Here is an 18,372-nt window from a genome sequence, read left to right as displayed (position 1 = left end):
TCCTTGAAGAAAAGATAGTTTCAATCTTACAATAACGGTTTGCAGGTTGCCAAAGCAGGATGTCAATTTCGCTTTCTCGTCAGTGATTGACAGACATCGGGTTTAGGCCAACTGGGACCTTGTCGGCATGGAAACACGCCCTGGTTTACTAAAATTATGGACCGGAACATATAATGTGAAATTGAAATACAAACAGGTCTGCTTGACATGGTGTTTTTCAAACAGGAAGATTAATCTCGTTAACAGATATGGCGTCTTGTACATGAAAAAAACTGTTAACACAATCTATCTTTCACGAATTGCAAATGGTCATGGTTTGAAGTGAGCGATTACTTCTGTTAATACCAGTTTGTTTCAAGCGAATGCCTGGTGATTGAGAGGTGTGGTAAAATAGGCTGTGTTCAACACAGTTTACAATGGAATGGAACAGGTAATCAGATTCCATGAAGTTCCAGATTTGCTTTATATCTAGTACGGTGCTAAAGCCTTAGTCTATTCTGCAACCCATTCAACCGCATGCACACGCAAAACATATCATTCCATAACGGTTTAGAACCACAAAAAGTCATTTTTGATTAAAACATAGCGAGTATTTATGTCAGCGGTTCTTTTCCTTTCAGAAAACATCCTCAGTAGTTATTTAGAATACATGACACGTTTACGGATAACAACTTGAACTTGATAACAACATGAATCGCAATACATTCATGCACGATTATCTTCATTGAGATTTGGTTGTGTTTTGACAAGTTTTTCAATGGCAATTGATTTAAACTTGGAAATGGTTGGAGGGAACATTCACCATAGACATACTGATAAGACATCACTTTTGATTTATTTTCGAAACACTACATACTGGCAAAAATACAGGAAATCACCATGTTCAACAATGTCATATTGCAGATTGTATCAATCATTGTTTTGTCTTGCTTGACAGGACTATTTCCAAGCCATCACTACCCTAGAACAGTTAGTGAGTTATGCTACTGGTCATTTGTCCAGTATTTCTGTAACATAACCATCTGTCAGCATGTGAGAAGCTGAATTGGTGAAAAACATTAGCCCAGGTCTGGAGCACAATAATAGCAGTATAAAGCAGAAGGGAGTAGTTTATTATCCAGTAGTTTTATCACTGCTTTGTATAAACAAACCACAGCTATGTAAATAATTATTTTCATTTTCATGAACAGTGACAGAATTCAATGAATATGAAGGTTGGTAGACATTATATCAAATATAACTTTATACATCAACAAAACACAAACCATTGAGAAAAGACACCTTGAAAATGACCAGAATCAGATCTTCTGCACATAAAGGACAAGACATTTTCATAAATCAAAATTGTCTGCTTCATTCCTCTCAAGCTTCACGAAACACCTTTACAATGTCCATAAAGTTACACATGAAAATCCTTGTTTGACATGATTATTACCAAAAATATGTGCATCTGTTTGCCAATCACCATGACATGACGGGTGAGTATCAGCATGAGGCCCAAACCAGCATTACTGATGACTGGACCTTCAACCCTAAACAAAACAATATGTCTTGCAGTTTGGTGAGAGTTAGTTTCAACAACCCTCAACAATATTTCAGTTAAATCAGAATTGATTGGTAATGATGTGGGAGATGAGCCAAAAACGACACTTAGACTTTGAAAACTTCAGTAAAACATTTAAGTACGGGTGTAGTGTTGCAAACCAAGAAACATGATCATGATGTATGTCAGATTCAACCACAATCATAAGATTCAGGCACACCCTAAGGGATGCAACTCCTGGAACTTTAGACTTCATGGCTATTTGTGTCTCATCCAGTAATGATACAGGTGATGGTCTGTGTTGAACATGGAAACCATACAGTTGGCAGTCCTGTAGTGTGTTATGTCATCTGTAGCACAAAGATATATGCTCCAAAGTTATGTTTATCATCAACTTCAGTGAGCCTGAATCAGTTTTCAGGAACACACAAAACCTGAACAGAAGTCACTTAAAGGTCAACCAGCAGGTTACCAATTCTCAGTCAGTGGTCAGCTAATGTCCTGCATAAGTGAGTGAGCGACTGAGTTTAGTTTTACATCGCTTTTAGCAACATTTCAGCAATATCACGGCGGGGGACCTTAGAAATGGGCTTCACACATTGAACCCTTTGCGGCAGTCAAACCCAGATCATTGGATGAGCCAGTGCTTTAGCCACTAGACCGTCCCTGGCCTGTATAAACCTCGTTAACAATGCCAGCCTAAACCAAAACGTCAGCTATACAGCCAAAATGGCACAGGTCACTGACAACAGCCCCCGTACAATGGTCTGCTAATGGCCAACATGAGGCGAGTTCTGTACAAGCTGCGCTATAAGCTCCTGCAGAGCTGGGAAGGTGACCCAGGTCACTGATGACACTTCCCATACAATGGTCCTCTAATGGCCAACATGAGGAAGGTTCTGTACTGGCAGCACCAGGTTGACCATGAGTTCCTGCAGGGCTGGGAAGATGACACAGTGAGCAGAGTTGGGGTTCATGTCCATGTATCTCTTCAGCATCATGTTGACTGCTGAGATGGTCTGACTGTGAGGTGTGTTGGGCATCACCTGCTGTTGCTGCTGACCAGTGGTGTTGCGGATGTCCAGGTGGGTGACAGTGTTGGAGCCAATGTCATAGAACAGTGGGATGATCAGCGATGGTGGCTCTTTCCCAAGCGGCAATGATAGGTTCAGACGTGTAAGCTGCAACTATAAGCAAAACAACATAAATTAACAGTCTTACCATTGTGTCACAGACTGAATTGGTGAGTGAGTGAGTTTAGTTTTAACACTCAGCAATGTTTCAGTCATATGCAAAAAATTGAGTTTGGACGTCAACAGTGATCAACAGCATGAACATCGATCTACGCAATTGGGATACAATGTTCTGTCAATCAAGCAGTACAAAAAAGTCTCCAGGAACTCATTAAGAATGGCAATTTTCAGAATTCACAACACTCACCAGTACTTACCTGTATTGATCATGAATACATGGAGAGACACTGACTCATCTAAAAAAATGACTAAAATTGTTTTCCATTCCTGTTTTCCTTCATCTCACAGTTGCCAAGTATAAGACTAGCATTTCTTTCCAGTTAAACTTGTACATATCTCAAGTACTTGCTGCAATCAAACATACTTTAGGATATTACCTTTCCCTAAATGCCCAACGAAGAAGAGAAATCTACCAACCATGAGCACCATCTTGCCCTTGACGAGGTTGATGACAATGGCTGGGGTACCAGCTGGGGCATTGATGATGTGGCCGGTACCTGGAGGGATGGTCAGGCACCACTGAACTGACCACTTCAAGTTACGGTCAGGCATCTGCAGGATAAAAACAGTAATGGGACTGCGGATGGAGTTTTCAAAAACAGTCAGCCATACATCCAGTAATAATCACTTTGCAGTACGATGTTTAGGATGATGAACAACCATATAATGGAAGCTTGTAGGTAATATATCTGGGACAACACGCCTTTATCATGGCAGCATGTGAGTAACATCACACCAGCTCCACCTTCAGACAATCTAAGGCAACCTACAGCCCTTGTACAAGCAAATGTGCAATATCACACCAGTTCCACCCTCAGACAATCTAAGGCAACCTACAGCCCTTGTACAAGCAAATGTGTAATATCACACCAGCTCCACCCTCAGACAATCTAAGGCAACCTACAGCCCTTGTACAAGCAAATGTGCAATATCACACCTGCTCCACCCTCAGACAATCTAAGGCAACCTACAGCCCTTGTACAAGCAAATGTGCAATATCACACCTGCTCCACCCTCAGACAATCTAAGGCAACCTACAGCCCTTGTACAAGCAAATGTGTAATATCACACCAGCTCCACCCTCAGACAATCTAAGGCAACCTACAGCCCTTGTACAAGCAAATGTGCAATATCACACCTGCTCCACCCTCAGACAATCTAAGGCAACCTACAGCCCTTGTACAAGCAAATGTGTAATATCACACCAGCTCCACCCTCAGACAATCTAAGGCAACCTACAGCCCTTGTACAAGCAAATGTGCAATATCACACCTGCTCCACCCTCAGACAATCTAAGGCAACCTACAGCCCTTGTACAAGCAAATGTGTAATATCACACCAGCTCCACCCTCAGACAATCTAAGGCAACCTACAGCCCTTGTACAAGCAAATGTGTAATATCACACCAGCTCCACCCTCAGACAATCTAAGGCAACCTACAGCCCTTGTACAAGCAAATGTGCAATATCACACCAGCTCCACCCTCAGACAATCTAAGGCAACCTACAGCCCTTGTACAAGCAAATGTGCAATATCACACCAGCTCCACCCTCAGACAATCTAAGGCAACCTACAGCCCTTGTACAAGCAAATGTGCAATATCACACCAGCTCAACCCTCAGACAATCTAAGGCAACCTACAGCCCTTGTACAAGCAAATGTGCAATATCACACCAGCTCCACCCTCAGACAATCTAAGGCAACCTACAGCCCATGGAGAAGGACATGTATAACATCTTACCAGCTCCATCCTCATGATCTGGATACAGTCCTTCAAGATGAGGGTCGGTGCTCCCAGGAGACGACTGAAAGCTGTCAAGGCATTGATCTTGTACGGAGGACCAGCAACCTGTGGGAAGATAGTGAATCAGACATCAACATGCCATGGTCACTGTACTACTTCCACTTGCTGCTGCTTCATGTATCACAGACAGAAGTACAGCACAGTGATTTTAAGCATATTTGTTATTCTGCTACACTGAAGTCTATGCAGTAGTTGGACGACCAAGTCACTAACCAGTACATGCACATTACAAAGATGGCAACAGGAAGATCGGTTTTTAGCTGAAAACTTAATACTGTATCATTGAATGGGGGTTCAGAAGATTCACAAGATTTAGAGTTTGAAATAAAATCTGTGGAAATGCATAGATCTGCAGAAAATTGCCATCAGTGACATATACCTTCAGCTCAAAGAACTTCTCCAAAATCTGCAGCTCTTCTGGTGCCCAAGGGTCTTTGCAGTCTGTAAGTGAAACAACTGTCTCATCATTCTGTCAACACTTTCGCTCAAATCAACATGTGTCACAGTATAAGCCTAGTGTGAATAAGAGAATGAGTTACTTAGTAAGTTTGTTTGTTCCTGTCATCAGTATATCAGTCATATATGTCATGTGTGTTTGAAGTGTCAGGGAAGTCCAAAATAGCTCTGAACAACTACCTGCTGAAAGCAGTGTCTCCGCCAACTCTGACCAGGCCTTCACTAACCTTGTGTGGGGAAGGCTTTCATCTGTAGAGTCTGCAGGTTAGCCTGATTCATGCTCACTTTGTACTGTAGGCTCTCTCCCTTAAACACATTTACTCCTGGCTCGTTGAACGGCAGGGCTGTCAACTGTAATCAAGAATACAATTTCAAAAATTAGTTTCCAACACCAGTTTCAGTAAAAAACAAAATTCTTTATAAGATCTTTGAATTTAAAAGTTGGATGTGTAACTTCAAACAACTGGTTCCATAGACTTCTTTATAATAGTTATTGGTGATGTTATTCATACTTTCTTGTCAGCGATTGTGGTTCATAAGCTCATTACCAGATTAAAGTCATTGTCATACATACACTGTCATCACTCTGTATCTGGCGTGACAGGTGTCGACGCATATACACACAGCCGAAGAACCTCTCAATGGGGGATGCTGGCAGTGGCTGCATCCCTGGGATGGCTACGGAGGAGGTCGGCATTGTATTGGGGGTCAGCAGGTTGCTGAATGCCTCATGGGACAACAGAGTCGGCACAGACGCCGCCCATGACCTCTGGGGCAGCATCCGGGATGGTGGACTGACAACTGTTGATAAAGGATCGAATGAGAAATTGTCTGTTGACAATTTGAACTTTTTGTTTGACATACTGAAACATAGACTGGTTCCTCTTCTAAATAACAGATCTGATGGTTTGAAAGGTTACTCAAGTCATCTCTCAAAACCAGAATGCATGTGTTTTTTTAACTAGTTGTGTGTCCCTATTTCCTAACACAATGACCTCATAGACTCACCCTAGAACAAGGAACTAAGACCAGAATGACTAGAACAAGCCATTAAACCAAGAGTTAATATCGCCTACATGAATATAATCATTAATACACATTTCTTCAAATATTAAATTCAACAGATAATGAAGTCTGGACCAGACAAACCAGATCAGGGTCCTCACCTGATGTCTTGTGGTCAGAGTCCTTGTGTTGTGTCTGAGGGGAGTGGAGAGCAGGGTGTCCTGGGGATGCCACCATGTGGTGTGATGCCGGACTTGGTCCCTGGACTGAAGGGGAGCCTGGCCAGTTCCGGGGATTGGGGGACGGCATTGCCAGGCTGGAGCTGGGGTAAGGTGACCCACCCTCCACCATACCTAATACACAGAAACAGCAACACGGTACATGGAGGGACTCATCTCGGATTGTGCTGGATTATGTTTTGCTGCTTACAACAAAAGTCTCTCACAGCAACAATGTCACTACTTCTATATGATTCAAGCATAGCCAACACATAAAAAAGGTATCAAGTTCTTGGTCATATTTACGTTTTACACACAACGTAATTTATGGCTGGTTTGCTATTCAATGCCACAGTCACCAATATCTCAACTATATGGCAGCAAGTCTGGACCAGATAATCCAGTTATGAATAGCATGAGGAGTGATCTATGCAACTGGGATATGACGACGTCAACCAAGTCACCAATCCTGTTAGTCGCCTCTTAAGACAAGCATAGGTGGCTGATGACCAAATCTTACTCGGATCTTCACGGGTCTCATAATTTGTGAATGATAGTCCAACGATTTCAACTATCAATTATATCAACTTTAGGCAATTTACTTTAAAACCTTTGAAACCTCCCATGATCTTAAACATAAAGCTGAACTTGAAACACACAAAACCATATTGAGGTGACAACAAACAGTCTGACAGCCAGACAACACAACACCATCCAGCATGGTCCTGTATGTCAAGCCATGCTGCCATCACAAGCACCAACATGATCCAGAATGGTCCAATATGTCAAGCCATGATGCAATCACAAGCACCAACATGATCCAGCATGGTCCTGTATGTCAAGCCATGATGCAATCACAAGCACCAACATGATCCAGCATGGTCCCGTATGTCAAGCCATGCTGCCATCACAAGCACAACATGATCCAGCATGGTCCAGTATGTAAAGCCTTACTGCCATCACAAGCACCAACATGATCCAGCATGGTCCAGTATGTCAAGCCATGATGCCATCACAAGCACCAACAAGATCCAGCATGGTCCCGTATGTAAAGCCATGCTGCCATCACAAGCACAACATGATCCAGCATGGTCCTGTATGTAAAGCCATGCTGCCATCACAAGCACCAACATGATCCAGCATGGTCCTACACAGCATGTAAAGCCATGCTGCCATCACAGTAGCTCCATAACATGCATTCACTAACATCAAAATTCAACGTGAAGAGTTGCACCAGTCACCAAATAAATAACAAGTCTGTTAGCACTGACTTCATTGAATACAACAATATCAATTAAAGTTATATACATAGTCAAACATTATGAGCAAGACTCAAGACTCAAGGCTTGAGGTGCAAGGCTCAAGGTTCATGGCACATCACTCACTAATCACAAAGCTGATTTTGTAAATCAGGTGGAATTAGCCACTGTTACTCAGGCAATGCAATCAAGAGATGGGCTGGTGCTCAAAGATGAACCTACAACCCTTGATACAAAGAGATTTACTAAGAAACCTTCAGGCAAATATTAATCAGCTGAGCCCTTTATTCTCAAAATGTTTGTAGCCCTAAGACTTCTTAACTTGCCAATGCGTTAAGAATGACTGAAGAAGTTTTGTAGAGCTGCAAAAATTTTGAGAATAGCTAGGCTGTTTCTCATTTCAGGGATTTGTAGATGAAGCATCCCCATTCAAAGGAACAATTATCAAGCAGAAAAACTGAACTATTTCATTCAGCCAGAACATTTTCTGATTATTATTAACGATTTCTCACATCTGACTATCTTACATTAAAGAGCAAGTACATTCAAATGAATCACATTAAGTTATTTCTGATGGATTGTGCATTTTCTTCTTACATTTTAACATTATTTGGAAATAGCTTAAAAGGCTGGTGAAACATGGGATTTACTGATACTATAAAGGTTTCTTTTGTTTTACTTACTTCAAACTTCTTCTAAAAAACACAAGTGCTCAAAATGAAATGCACAAAAAAATATTTATAACATAATGAATGTCCCTGAAGTAAAAAAAAAATAAAGAGTTTATTTAGACACTATTGTGTTATTATTACACATTTTGCTAAAACTACTGATCTCCTTAGAATTCTTTTTCATTACGGACAAAAATATGCAAAATTTGTATTAATAAACCAAGGAAAGATAAACGCCTTATCATTCCAGTCCTAGTGGTAACTGTTTAATAGTCAGTCTCACCCAGGCAAACCGGTGGTTGAAATTATGAGCACCAATCCACTATGTCAGGGAATAATGGCACATAATCAAGCAGGTCATGATACTGTTAGGAAGACTGGACAGTCTGGATGTAAGTCAGGCATTCAGAACGAGGGACAAACTGAACACTGGATCTCAAATGAGATGCAAAAATTGGTTACTGACTAAAACAGTCACATTAAAATCAGACGTTGTGCCCTCTACTGTTACACACGGATATGAGGATATTACACTACAGGTCAAATGAATGCAAACTTTCATAATATTTAAACTTAAAGTTCATGAATGTGAACATCAGACATTTTCTAACTATAACTAACCTTTACCCTGATAAAGGTTAATACAAGGCATTAATTCTGACATTGCAAGCCACCTTAAGGGCTGTACGATGCCATCAAAATCATCTTGTCTTCATTTCAGTTAAACATTTGAAACTGAAGCCTCTTTCAATAGCCATGGAAACTATTGCCAAACAAGCTCAAGAAATTAATTTTGTTCATATTCCTCTTTCTGAATCAAGAAGTTTACTAACTTGTATATATTACAAAGCGTTGTCTGCAGTTGAAGCCTGCAATTTAAAGCTTCTGCCATAACATTCAGAAAGCTGTTTGCTGATTGGTTAATGTCTATCTTGAGATAGCAATTTCATTGGTCAGTCAAAGTTCACAAAGATGGTTTGAAGTGACCTGTATGGGATGCCCTCGGATCTTTGTGTAGCTGCAGTGAGTATTAATTTCTGATTTCAGTGAGACTGTGTCTATAAAGAAACATCATTTGAACTAAGGCTACAGAGGCATGCAGATGGGTGCACTCACAATCCCTGGACTTCCACAAGTCTAGATGACAAGTCAGCACAGTTACCCTACAGCAACACTCACAGCTCCGGCTTGCTAATGTCATTCACATGACAAAAATTATGTGAAACAAAATTTGAGCCAAGACAACACTTACAGTAACTCAAATTATCACTTGCTTAACTCCCAGGAAAACAGATTATGCCATAAATAGGTTGATACTGAAACAATTTTCTATTTGCCAATGAAATATAGAAAATATGGTTCAACATAATGTAGTTTAAAGATATGGGAAATACACCATCATTAACCCTTTGTTAATACATGTATAACCAATACCCTCAAAGCCTCAAAGCAGATCTGCCAGATTATAAACTATCTATAAATGACTGGGCCATCCGCATTTAGTTTATTGCCTTAACGACCCGTGAAGGTCCCGGGGTAGAATAGGCCTTCAGCAACCCATGCTTGCCCTAAAAGGTAACTATGCTTGTCGTAAGAGGCGACTATCGGGATCGGGTGGTCAGACTAGCTGACTTGGTTGACACATGTCATTGGTTCCCCATTGCGCAGATCGATGCTCATGTTGTTGATCACTGGATTGTCTGGTCCAGACTCGATTATTTACAGACCGTCGCCATATAGCTGGAATATTGCTAAGTGCGACGTAAAACTAAACTCACTCACTCACTCACTATTGCCTTAACTGTAAAGAATGAAGCATTTGAAGCAGTTGTTCATGAAACTATAGTAGGGACAGACATGTATTTTGTACAAGTGTGCAACATCGTGTTTTTATGGGTTTTTAAGTTAGCAATTTGAGATTTCAGAATGTCAACTAGAAGACTAACTGTGTGAGTTTAGTTTTATGCCGCTTTCAGCAATATCCCAGCTACATCAGCTTTGAGCTTTACACAGTGTTCTCATGTGGGGAATCTGTGTGTCGACTGAACACTTTGACTACTAGCTACCCCACCGTCCCATTAGCTAGAAGAATCCAAATATGATCCATAATTAAATAGGTTCATTAAATCTTTTTTCCATGTCTGCCCACCTTACCTACATGAGGATTTGAACCTGGACCATCAGTGTGATAGGTGAACACTCGCACCTCATGGTTACATCACTTTGAAAGTACAATCATCACACCCTTCAATGCATCAGATCATACCAAGTCCTTATGAATCAAATGTAACGTCCACCTTATTCTAGTCAACCCTACATGCACCAGGCCAATATTTTAACCATATCATAATGAATCTGACCTACCAATTTAAACAGAGTACAGAGATACATGACTCATGACAGAGTTCCTGTACTATGACATGACAGATTTTCAACAGAGGTAGTTTAAGGTTTGTGAACAAATCTGTCAGAAGTAAAACATGAGAATGCAGACAAGTGATCGTTATGTGTGGACCTGGGAGTTAAGCAAGTGTAGCGATGGCGGTGGTGGCAGTTAAAGCTGGTGGCGTACATGACAATGACCGAAGCAGCAACCAGCGGAGAAGTCAGACAAAGATCTGCTTACTTGGGCTGATGAAGGAACCTGCTGGAGACTGCATGTGAATGCCCAGGGATTGTGGGGAGGGGGCAGGGACGAAGGAAGAAGGGGAGGGGACGTGAAGGTGGGGGTTGCCTGGAGAGCCCCCGGTCAACAAGGTACCTGGCGACGGGTTGCCCATCAGTGTGGATGGCGACGGGTTCACCTGGAACACATAATGGATTTGTGAAAAAAAGATACAAGCTCATTCAACACTGGTTCAGTTGCAAATGTATTCTAGTGAATCAGGGAGAACTCATAACATTGTCTTGACTGTTGACCTTTGATGAGTGAGTGATTAAGTTTAGTTTTATGCCGCACTCAGCAATATTTCAACTATATGGTGGTGATCAGTAAATAATCAAGTCAGGGCACCTTGAGCATTGATCTATGTAATTAGGATAAGACAACATGTTATCCAAATCACATCACTTGCTCCCATTAGTTGCTCCTCATCACAAACAAAACTCTAAATTAATTAACGTGAAACACTTTACTTCTAATTTGAATTCGAACAGTGTATGAAATTCTAGTCTTTTTTAATAACTCTACCCTCCCTCCCTCCCTTTTTTCCTTCTGTCATAAAGTACAATAAACAAGAAAGAGTTACCTCCCTTCCCCTCAAGCACATGTTATAAGAGCTTTGAACTGCCCATTGAAAACAGGCTGTTTCCATTAATAAACTGGTAGGAAATTACAAACTATACCACATCTTGTTTCAAGAAAGATGTTATGCTACCACCTTCAAAGTTTTTTCGTGAACAAACAGGTACTACTACTATTAGGAATGATACATCACATTGTAAACATTGAGTGAAAACTTCAATTACCTCACATCTCACAAACTTAAGCTCAAAACAACCTTAGCACTAAGACAGACATAAATCTATGCTACAGTAAGGGAGTTACAATCACCTTAGCGGTAAGATCACACTGTACAACGGCACTATGATTACAGTAGGATGAACACTGCCATCACCTGACATCCCACAAGCTAATATGTCCTTCAAACAACACACTCAACTCCAAAATGTCACATGTGTATTGAAGTATTTGAGTAACATCACCAACAGCAATGACTACAATAGCCTTACCCCTGCTGGAATTCTGGACACTCCCGGAGATGCAGGGGTATGGGGGTTGGATGGAGGGGTCATGGGGTTCTGGAAGCGGAATCCCCCAGCCCCGTCCTGTCTCTGTCTGACAGCAGGGGAGCCAACGCTGGGGTTCTGGTACAACCCTATGTCCATGGTATCCATGCCGATGGGAGATGGCGGGTTGTCATCATCTGTGGTGGAACGGCGGCGAGCATGACTTCCTATCACACTCTCGTCGTAGAACAGATTCAGGAACGCCTTTAAGAGAAAGAGCATAAGACTAAGAGAAACATCCTGTTAATTGCCCTTAATGTTTTAAGTGTTAAGCGGCCATTTCATGGCAAACAAAGTTTGACAACACATGCTTTCCAACTCATGTCTAAGACTGTGAACATTCTACCAACTCACCATCAACACCGATTTCAGAGTTGTCTAACTGTTGTCGAGAAATAGAATTGGGCTCTATTGCCATTAACTTTTCCACCAAACATTCAGTGTTGGAAGACTTGAGTTTGACATGTGAAATGTTGTCAAGAAAAAAACAATCACTGTCACAAGATGTTTTTGTTGTCAACTCGACCCCTTAAACACTGCACCAATAGAGACATGACGCTGAAATCAGACAAAAGTTTGACAACATGTTTGTGATGTGTGAAAACGAGAGTTTGACAACTTTGGAAATCTTAACAGCATGTGTTGTCAGACTTCGGTTTGTCGTGTGAAGGCTACCTTAGGCCTCAGAGATACCATACCGCATTTTAACATGGACATCTGACCAGTCTTTGTTTCAACTCCTTAATACTGAGCACAGAGAGTAACAAGAAGCAAATATTTACAATGCTTTTTCATGTGATCCAGATATGGGATAGAACTATGACCTTCCACTCCTTGCAGATATGGCAAAGGAATTGGCGACTGTATGTTTAAGTTCAGGAGTAATAAAGTAAGCAACATATGTCACCTTATAGCCTGAGTCACTACAAACAAGGCTTCCTGAGCCTAGATTTCCGAAGCTCTCTTAGCGCTAAGATTGTCGCAAGTGCCATACATTAACATTAACTTACGACTATCTTAGCGCTAAGAGTGTTTCGAAATACAAGGCCCTGGCACATGCAGCCAATATAAGAATGTTGTAATATCAGGTCTCTTACCTTGAGTCCCTGGGCAGGGTTGAAACCTTCCACAGCCTTGCTAGTGTCAAATAGACTGTAAGCTCCGTCCCTCACAGCCACGATGTTGCCACTCTTGAAGTGTACATCTAGACAGTACCTGTCTTCATTAAGGATCAACTAGGTAATGACACATGCTCTAAACATCTGTCCACATCCATTTCTCCTGACCCATAATGGCAACTATGTTTGTCATAAGAGGCAACTAACAGGATAAGGTGGTCAGGCTCTCTGACTTGGTTGCACATGTCATCGGTTCCAGTTGTGCAGATCAATGCTCATGTTGTTGATCATTGGATTGTCTGGTTCAGACTCTATTATTTACAGACTGCTGCCATATAGATGGAATATTGCTGAAAGCGGCGTAAAGCAAGACTCTTTTACTCACTCTCCTGACAATGATAGGATATATTACAACCTTTCACCTGAATCCATACTGCAAAAGCCAACTAAAGGCTACTACTGATATTTAATGGATCTATTAATTTGAAAAGATGCTTTCCTGACTACCCTCTGACTAGATGGTGTGTCTCTTATGCATGTAGTCAATATAACTAAAAATAACGGTCATGCTACTGTGATATCACTTTATATTTACAATAACAATAGAAGTTAAGATGAAAATTTGACTGGACACTTACTTTTAATGTCACATCATTCAAACAGGTCTGAAAACTAAGTATGGATGTTTAATAAACTGACTACTCAGAGACGATGAATCTCTGAGCCCAAGGCTATGAAAGGATACACTCCTCGGAAGGCGATTCTGACGTGTGTTGAAGACTGTGGGAGGATGGTGAAGGTGGAGACAGGCTGCTTGTTGTTCTAGACATGAAGCACAAGATTCATAACAAATATAGTGCAAGGCGTCTGATGTCTTTCACCCAAACAACCAGACTGAACATTTGAGCACATTGAGGTAATTGTTAGCTTTTTGAGGAAACTGTTTAAAATACAAGAAATTGGTCATTTTAAGGCTTCATTTGAGCTCAACAAACATTGTCTGGTGATAAACAGGACACAGCATACACCTGATAACTCATGAATTTAAGACGACAACATGGAAAATAAGCTTCTAAAATAAACTCTGTGATACATCATGTTTTCTATCATTACTAACTAATGATGAGCAGGTTTAATAAACTGTTGACTCAACTCATGTATCAGAGGAGGTGTGGTCAAGGTAAAAGTAGCTGAAAGAATAAACTTGAAGACTTACCACTGTGACTCCCATCACTGTAGCTGTGGACAGTTTACTGATGGACGTCATCGGGGACCATGTCTCATTTAGAACCTAGAATAAGCACAATAAACTCAAATAATTCACGGGTACAAGTCATACTCTCACACTAACAGCCAAAGACTAACAAAAAATTAGTGCTATATGTACACACTTATAATGCACTATTATGGTCAGCTCTAGCAAACCAAAAATGTCTGTTTGTTTTGTATATTGCTTATGCCACACTCAGCAGCAATTAATAAGTCTTTTATGAGTACAAGCCCCAGGATCAGGGTACAATGACACCACAGTCGACAAGGTCAGTGAGCAGAAACCATGAAGACGCTCAGTTTTTATACGCGAAGGTAGGAGGGACTCTTTATCATATTCCAGAATCCCCAGGTCAGGATGGCTGGAATATTGCTGAATGTGGTGTAAAACTCCACTCCGCTCGCTCATGCGCTCCCTCCCTGCCTCCCTCCCTCACTCACTCACTCACTCACGTGAAGTCATAAGCCACTTACTGTGACAAGTTCTGCCAGCGACCTGCTGGTGTTGAGGTCTGCCTGAAGCTGTGTTGCCATGACAATGTGAGGGTTGCCAGTGCTGGCCTGACCACTAGTCCCCAGCATGATGTGGAAGTTGCCATCTGACCGCCACTGGACTGTAACCTAGGAAAAAGCTTGACTGGTCAATACACAAACACAGCCTTGACATGCTCACTGATGAATACAATTAACATATTGCTTCATTAGATGATTAACATGAAATGCCCTGGAGGCCACAAAAATGTTGTAAGAAAATCAGCAAATATACTATCAAGACCATTGCTTGTGGCCCTCTGCTGTGCAATCAAGACTTACATCATAGACTCAAAGTGACTTGAATCCCTCATTCATCACTATAATGACAATCCTTTCCTAAAGCACAAGATTCGACATGTCACAATCTCATAAGACCAGTTATTACCAAGCTGACCAGCTAGCATTTGAATTCATATCTTTCTGGGAAGTATACACTATATCCTACTAATGATGTTTCGCATAGGATACACATATTTCAAGATACAATTACTTCAAAATTGAAAAACTTCAAACAAGTTTTTAATCCAAAAGCAGGGAACAAGTTTTCACCCATAATGTTATAACACTGAAGGTTATAGAATCAGAGGAACTCACAATACTGCTTCTTGTGGGTCCATACGCCAGTGTCAGCCTGCGGTAGTTGTAGGATCGGACATCACACTGTAGCTGTAGGCCTGTCCGGGGATCTGACACAACACAAGGACATTTCAGTACAGTCTCCAGCAACACCACTGAGTAGGACAGGTCACTAGGTAATAGTCCAGGACTGGCAATAGTATATACCAGTTCCTCAATTCTCATAGCTAGTTCTGTTACATAACTCAGTGCAAAGTGATTCCATAAAATATGACCAAGTGACGTATTCATGAAGATAAATCAAATCAAAAGCTATCATCTATTGAAATGTGCTTAGATGACAAGGGGAGATAACTGTCACCTCCATTACATTCATTATCAGTCACTGATCAAACCTTCAAAAACACTGGACACGAAAACATCAGAACCTAAAGTTAAGTTTATCCCTCCCTTATTGAATTACATATCTTTGGATGTGTAGTTACACTTCATGCTCTGTAAGAAAACTCCGAAAACATACCATTATAGAGTTCTACAAACTCTTGCACAGCACTGTACAGATGGCCCATGGCGCTCCACTCATCCTTGAGGTCTGTGACAGTCTTCTGGACATTGTCCCCACTTAGGTCAAGGTTGAGAGTCACTCGCTGTAGGTTACCTGCAGACAATCACATCCATAAATCAACTTGACCTATGTAGTCTCTCTGAGATACAATTTGTATATACAAATTTTATATATGTTCAGTGCAACATAAGAATTCAGCTGGGAGAGAAAGAGAGAGTATGGTTTTATATGTGCTTTTAGCAATGTTCTAGCAATATCACTGTGGGGGATACCATCGATGGGCTTCAGATTGTACCCATGTTGGGAATCGAACCCCGGTCTTCAGTATGATGAGTTGGGCACTTTCACCATAGGGCTAACCCACCATCCCTCCTACTCAACAGTGAGAAATCCCAAGTATACCTGGGTCCTAGCACTAACCTGATTCCTTGTAGCTTGACGTATCAAGTGGAGACTTGGTGAACAGAAACTAGAAACAAAGAAAAACATCTTGACGTAACAGTCAGGAACAGCAAATGATTACCAGACAGTAGTGATAAAAACACTGAATCAACTTTACGGGAAGACTTCAGCCATGCAAGTTTAAGCTTCAATAATGTCTGAACTTGGATGTATAATGGAGTACTCAGCCACAGTTCAGCTGTGACAACAGCCTGTCACATCCAGACCAAACGATGCCATGATTGATAATGCAAGCGACACTCTAGGGAACCTGGTGTAACCCAGAATACAGAGGGGGTGCCGGGCAGGGCAGGGCAGGGCAGGGCAGGGCAGGGCAGGGCAGGGCAGGGCAGGGCAGGGCAGGGCAGGGCAGGGCAGGGCAGGGCAGGGCAGGGCAGGGCAGGGCAGGCATAGGAAGTCCTCAGATTGCATGAGACCAATTCCAGCCCAGAGTACCCACAAGCAGGAGGGGTAACAGATACAGGAAGCCCTCAGACAGTGTATACATACCTCCACTACCCAGTGCAGTGGCTTGGAGAGGATGCGGAACTTGCAGGACAGCAGCTGTTTCTTGAGGGCATCACTGATCTCCTTGCTGCATCCTCCACACTCAGGGAAGCTGTAACACCATGGTTATCAATTCACCAATGTTTTATGTATTTGTGCATATGAAGATTAAAGTCAACAATGTAAAAAATCATGCAAAAATGGAGGTCCTGTAATTTGTATGGTGTTCATTCCTCAATAAGACTTACCTGACAGACTGTATATAACTGATTATGACAAGAGTTTTTGTAATCCTGAGGCACTCTAATATACTTGATACATGGATGTACCTTTGAGTGAATGAGTTTGGTTCTATGCTGCTTTAAGCAATATTCCAGCAATATCGAGGCGTTGAACACCAGAAATGGGCCTCACACACTGTATCCATGTGGGAAATCTGACCCAAGTGACAGGCGCATGCTTTAACCACAAGGCTACCCCATAACCCCAGTTACGTCAATAATGGGGCTGCACACAGCTCTGTCTGTAGCTATCACAGCATACACTACATTAACATCCATAGCAGCCAACAATAAGACATGAGTCCCAACCAAAGTGGGAGGAGGGTGTCTAGATTTGTGATTAGTTGGCTGGTTTGTTGTTTAATGCTACACTCAGCAACGATCTGATTATGTCGCAGAGGTGGGAAAATAATCCAATCTGGACGAGACAATCAAGAGATCAACAGCACAAGCATTGATCTTTACAGCTGGGATACGATGACATGTGTCAACCAGGTTAGCAAGTCTGACCCAAGTCCTGGTAGTCACCTCTTACGACAAGCATGGGTTACTTAAGACCAATTCTAACCCCGATTTTCATGGGTGTCTTGATTTGTGACACCATTGATGCCAAACACAAGGGAAGCTTTAGAGTAGACAGTGAGGCGAAAGAGAATTCTTCATGTGAACATGTGAAATGTCATTCTCCCCTTCACTCCCCTCCCACTGCCACATGTCTCTCACAATATCAAAACTGCATCATGCATGCCCGTCTTTCACTATGCTTCATTGCATAAAGAAATATAGCATCTATAAATACTTACAACAATAACATTTCATGCAAATCACACTAATAGATGGCTGATCTGACACCACATTCTTATAACAAAATCAAATTGATAACATACAACTTCTCCAAAGCAAAATTTTAAACACTTGGATGAATATCTTATAACTACAATGTTGTGGCCTAACATACAGTCGGGTCTCATTAATCCGACCTCCATTTATCTGACAATCTCATTACTCCAACACTTTTGTTGGTAACAAATTGAATAAATGTAACTTTGTCTCTTTTATTTTGTCTGACTTTCTCGTTCATCC

General features: G+C 41.5%; 1 protein-coding gene across 1 annotated transcript in view; it reads right to left on the bottom strand.

Annotated features, from left to right (window-relative positions):
- Positions 1–816: 816 nt before the first annotated feature.
- Positions 817–18,372, bottom strand: part of LOC137286166 (mediator of RNA polymerase II transcription subunit 14-like) — a 34,859-nt gene continuing 17,303 nt past the window's right edge. The window contains exons 25-41 of the mRNA XM_067817846.1: positions 17,012–17,120; positions 16,481–16,529; positions 16,016–16,153; positions 15,514–15,605; positions 14,860–15,006; positions 14,333–14,407; positions 13,862–13,938; positions 13,096–13,213; positions 11,942–12,202; positions 10,971–11,013; positions 6,223–6,414; positions 5,631–5,857; positions 5,284–5,407; positions 4,980–5,041; positions 4,538–4,645; positions 3,214–3,348; positions 817–2,730 (exon numbers count right to left, since the gene is read on the bottom strand). Of these exons, the coding sequence (XP_067673947.1) occupies positions 2,419–2,730; positions 3,214–3,348; positions 4,538–4,645; positions 4,980–5,041; positions 5,284–5,407; positions 5,631–5,857; positions 6,223–6,414; positions 10,971–11,013; positions 11,942–12,202; positions 13,096–13,213; positions 13,862–13,938; positions 14,333–14,407; positions 14,860–15,006; positions 15,514–15,605; positions 16,016–16,153; positions 16,481–16,529; positions 17,012–17,120 (2,269 nt within the window). The 3' untranslated portion in view covers positions 817–2,418. The remainder of the gene's footprint in view (positions 2,731–3,213; positions 3,349–4,537; positions 4,646–4,979; positions 5,042–5,283; positions 5,408–5,630; positions 5,858–6,222; positions 6,415–10,970; positions 11,014–11,941; positions 12,203–13,095; positions 13,214–13,861; positions 13,939–14,332; positions 14,408–14,859; positions 15,007–15,513; positions 15,606–16,015; positions 16,154–16,480; positions 16,530–17,011; positions 17,121–18,372) is intronic.

The sequence above is a fragment of the Haliotis asinina genome, chromosome 6 (assembly GCF_037392515.1).
Source record: "Haliotis asinina isolate JCU_RB_2024 chromosome 6, JCU_Hal_asi_v2, whole genome shotgun sequence".
Taxonomy (NCBI): Eukaryota; Metazoa; Mollusca; class Gastropoda; order Lepetellida; family Haliotidae; genus Haliotis; species Haliotis asinina.
The sequence above is the reverse complement of the archived record's forward strand: the minus strand, read 5'-3'. Positions and strand labels throughout refer to the sequence as shown.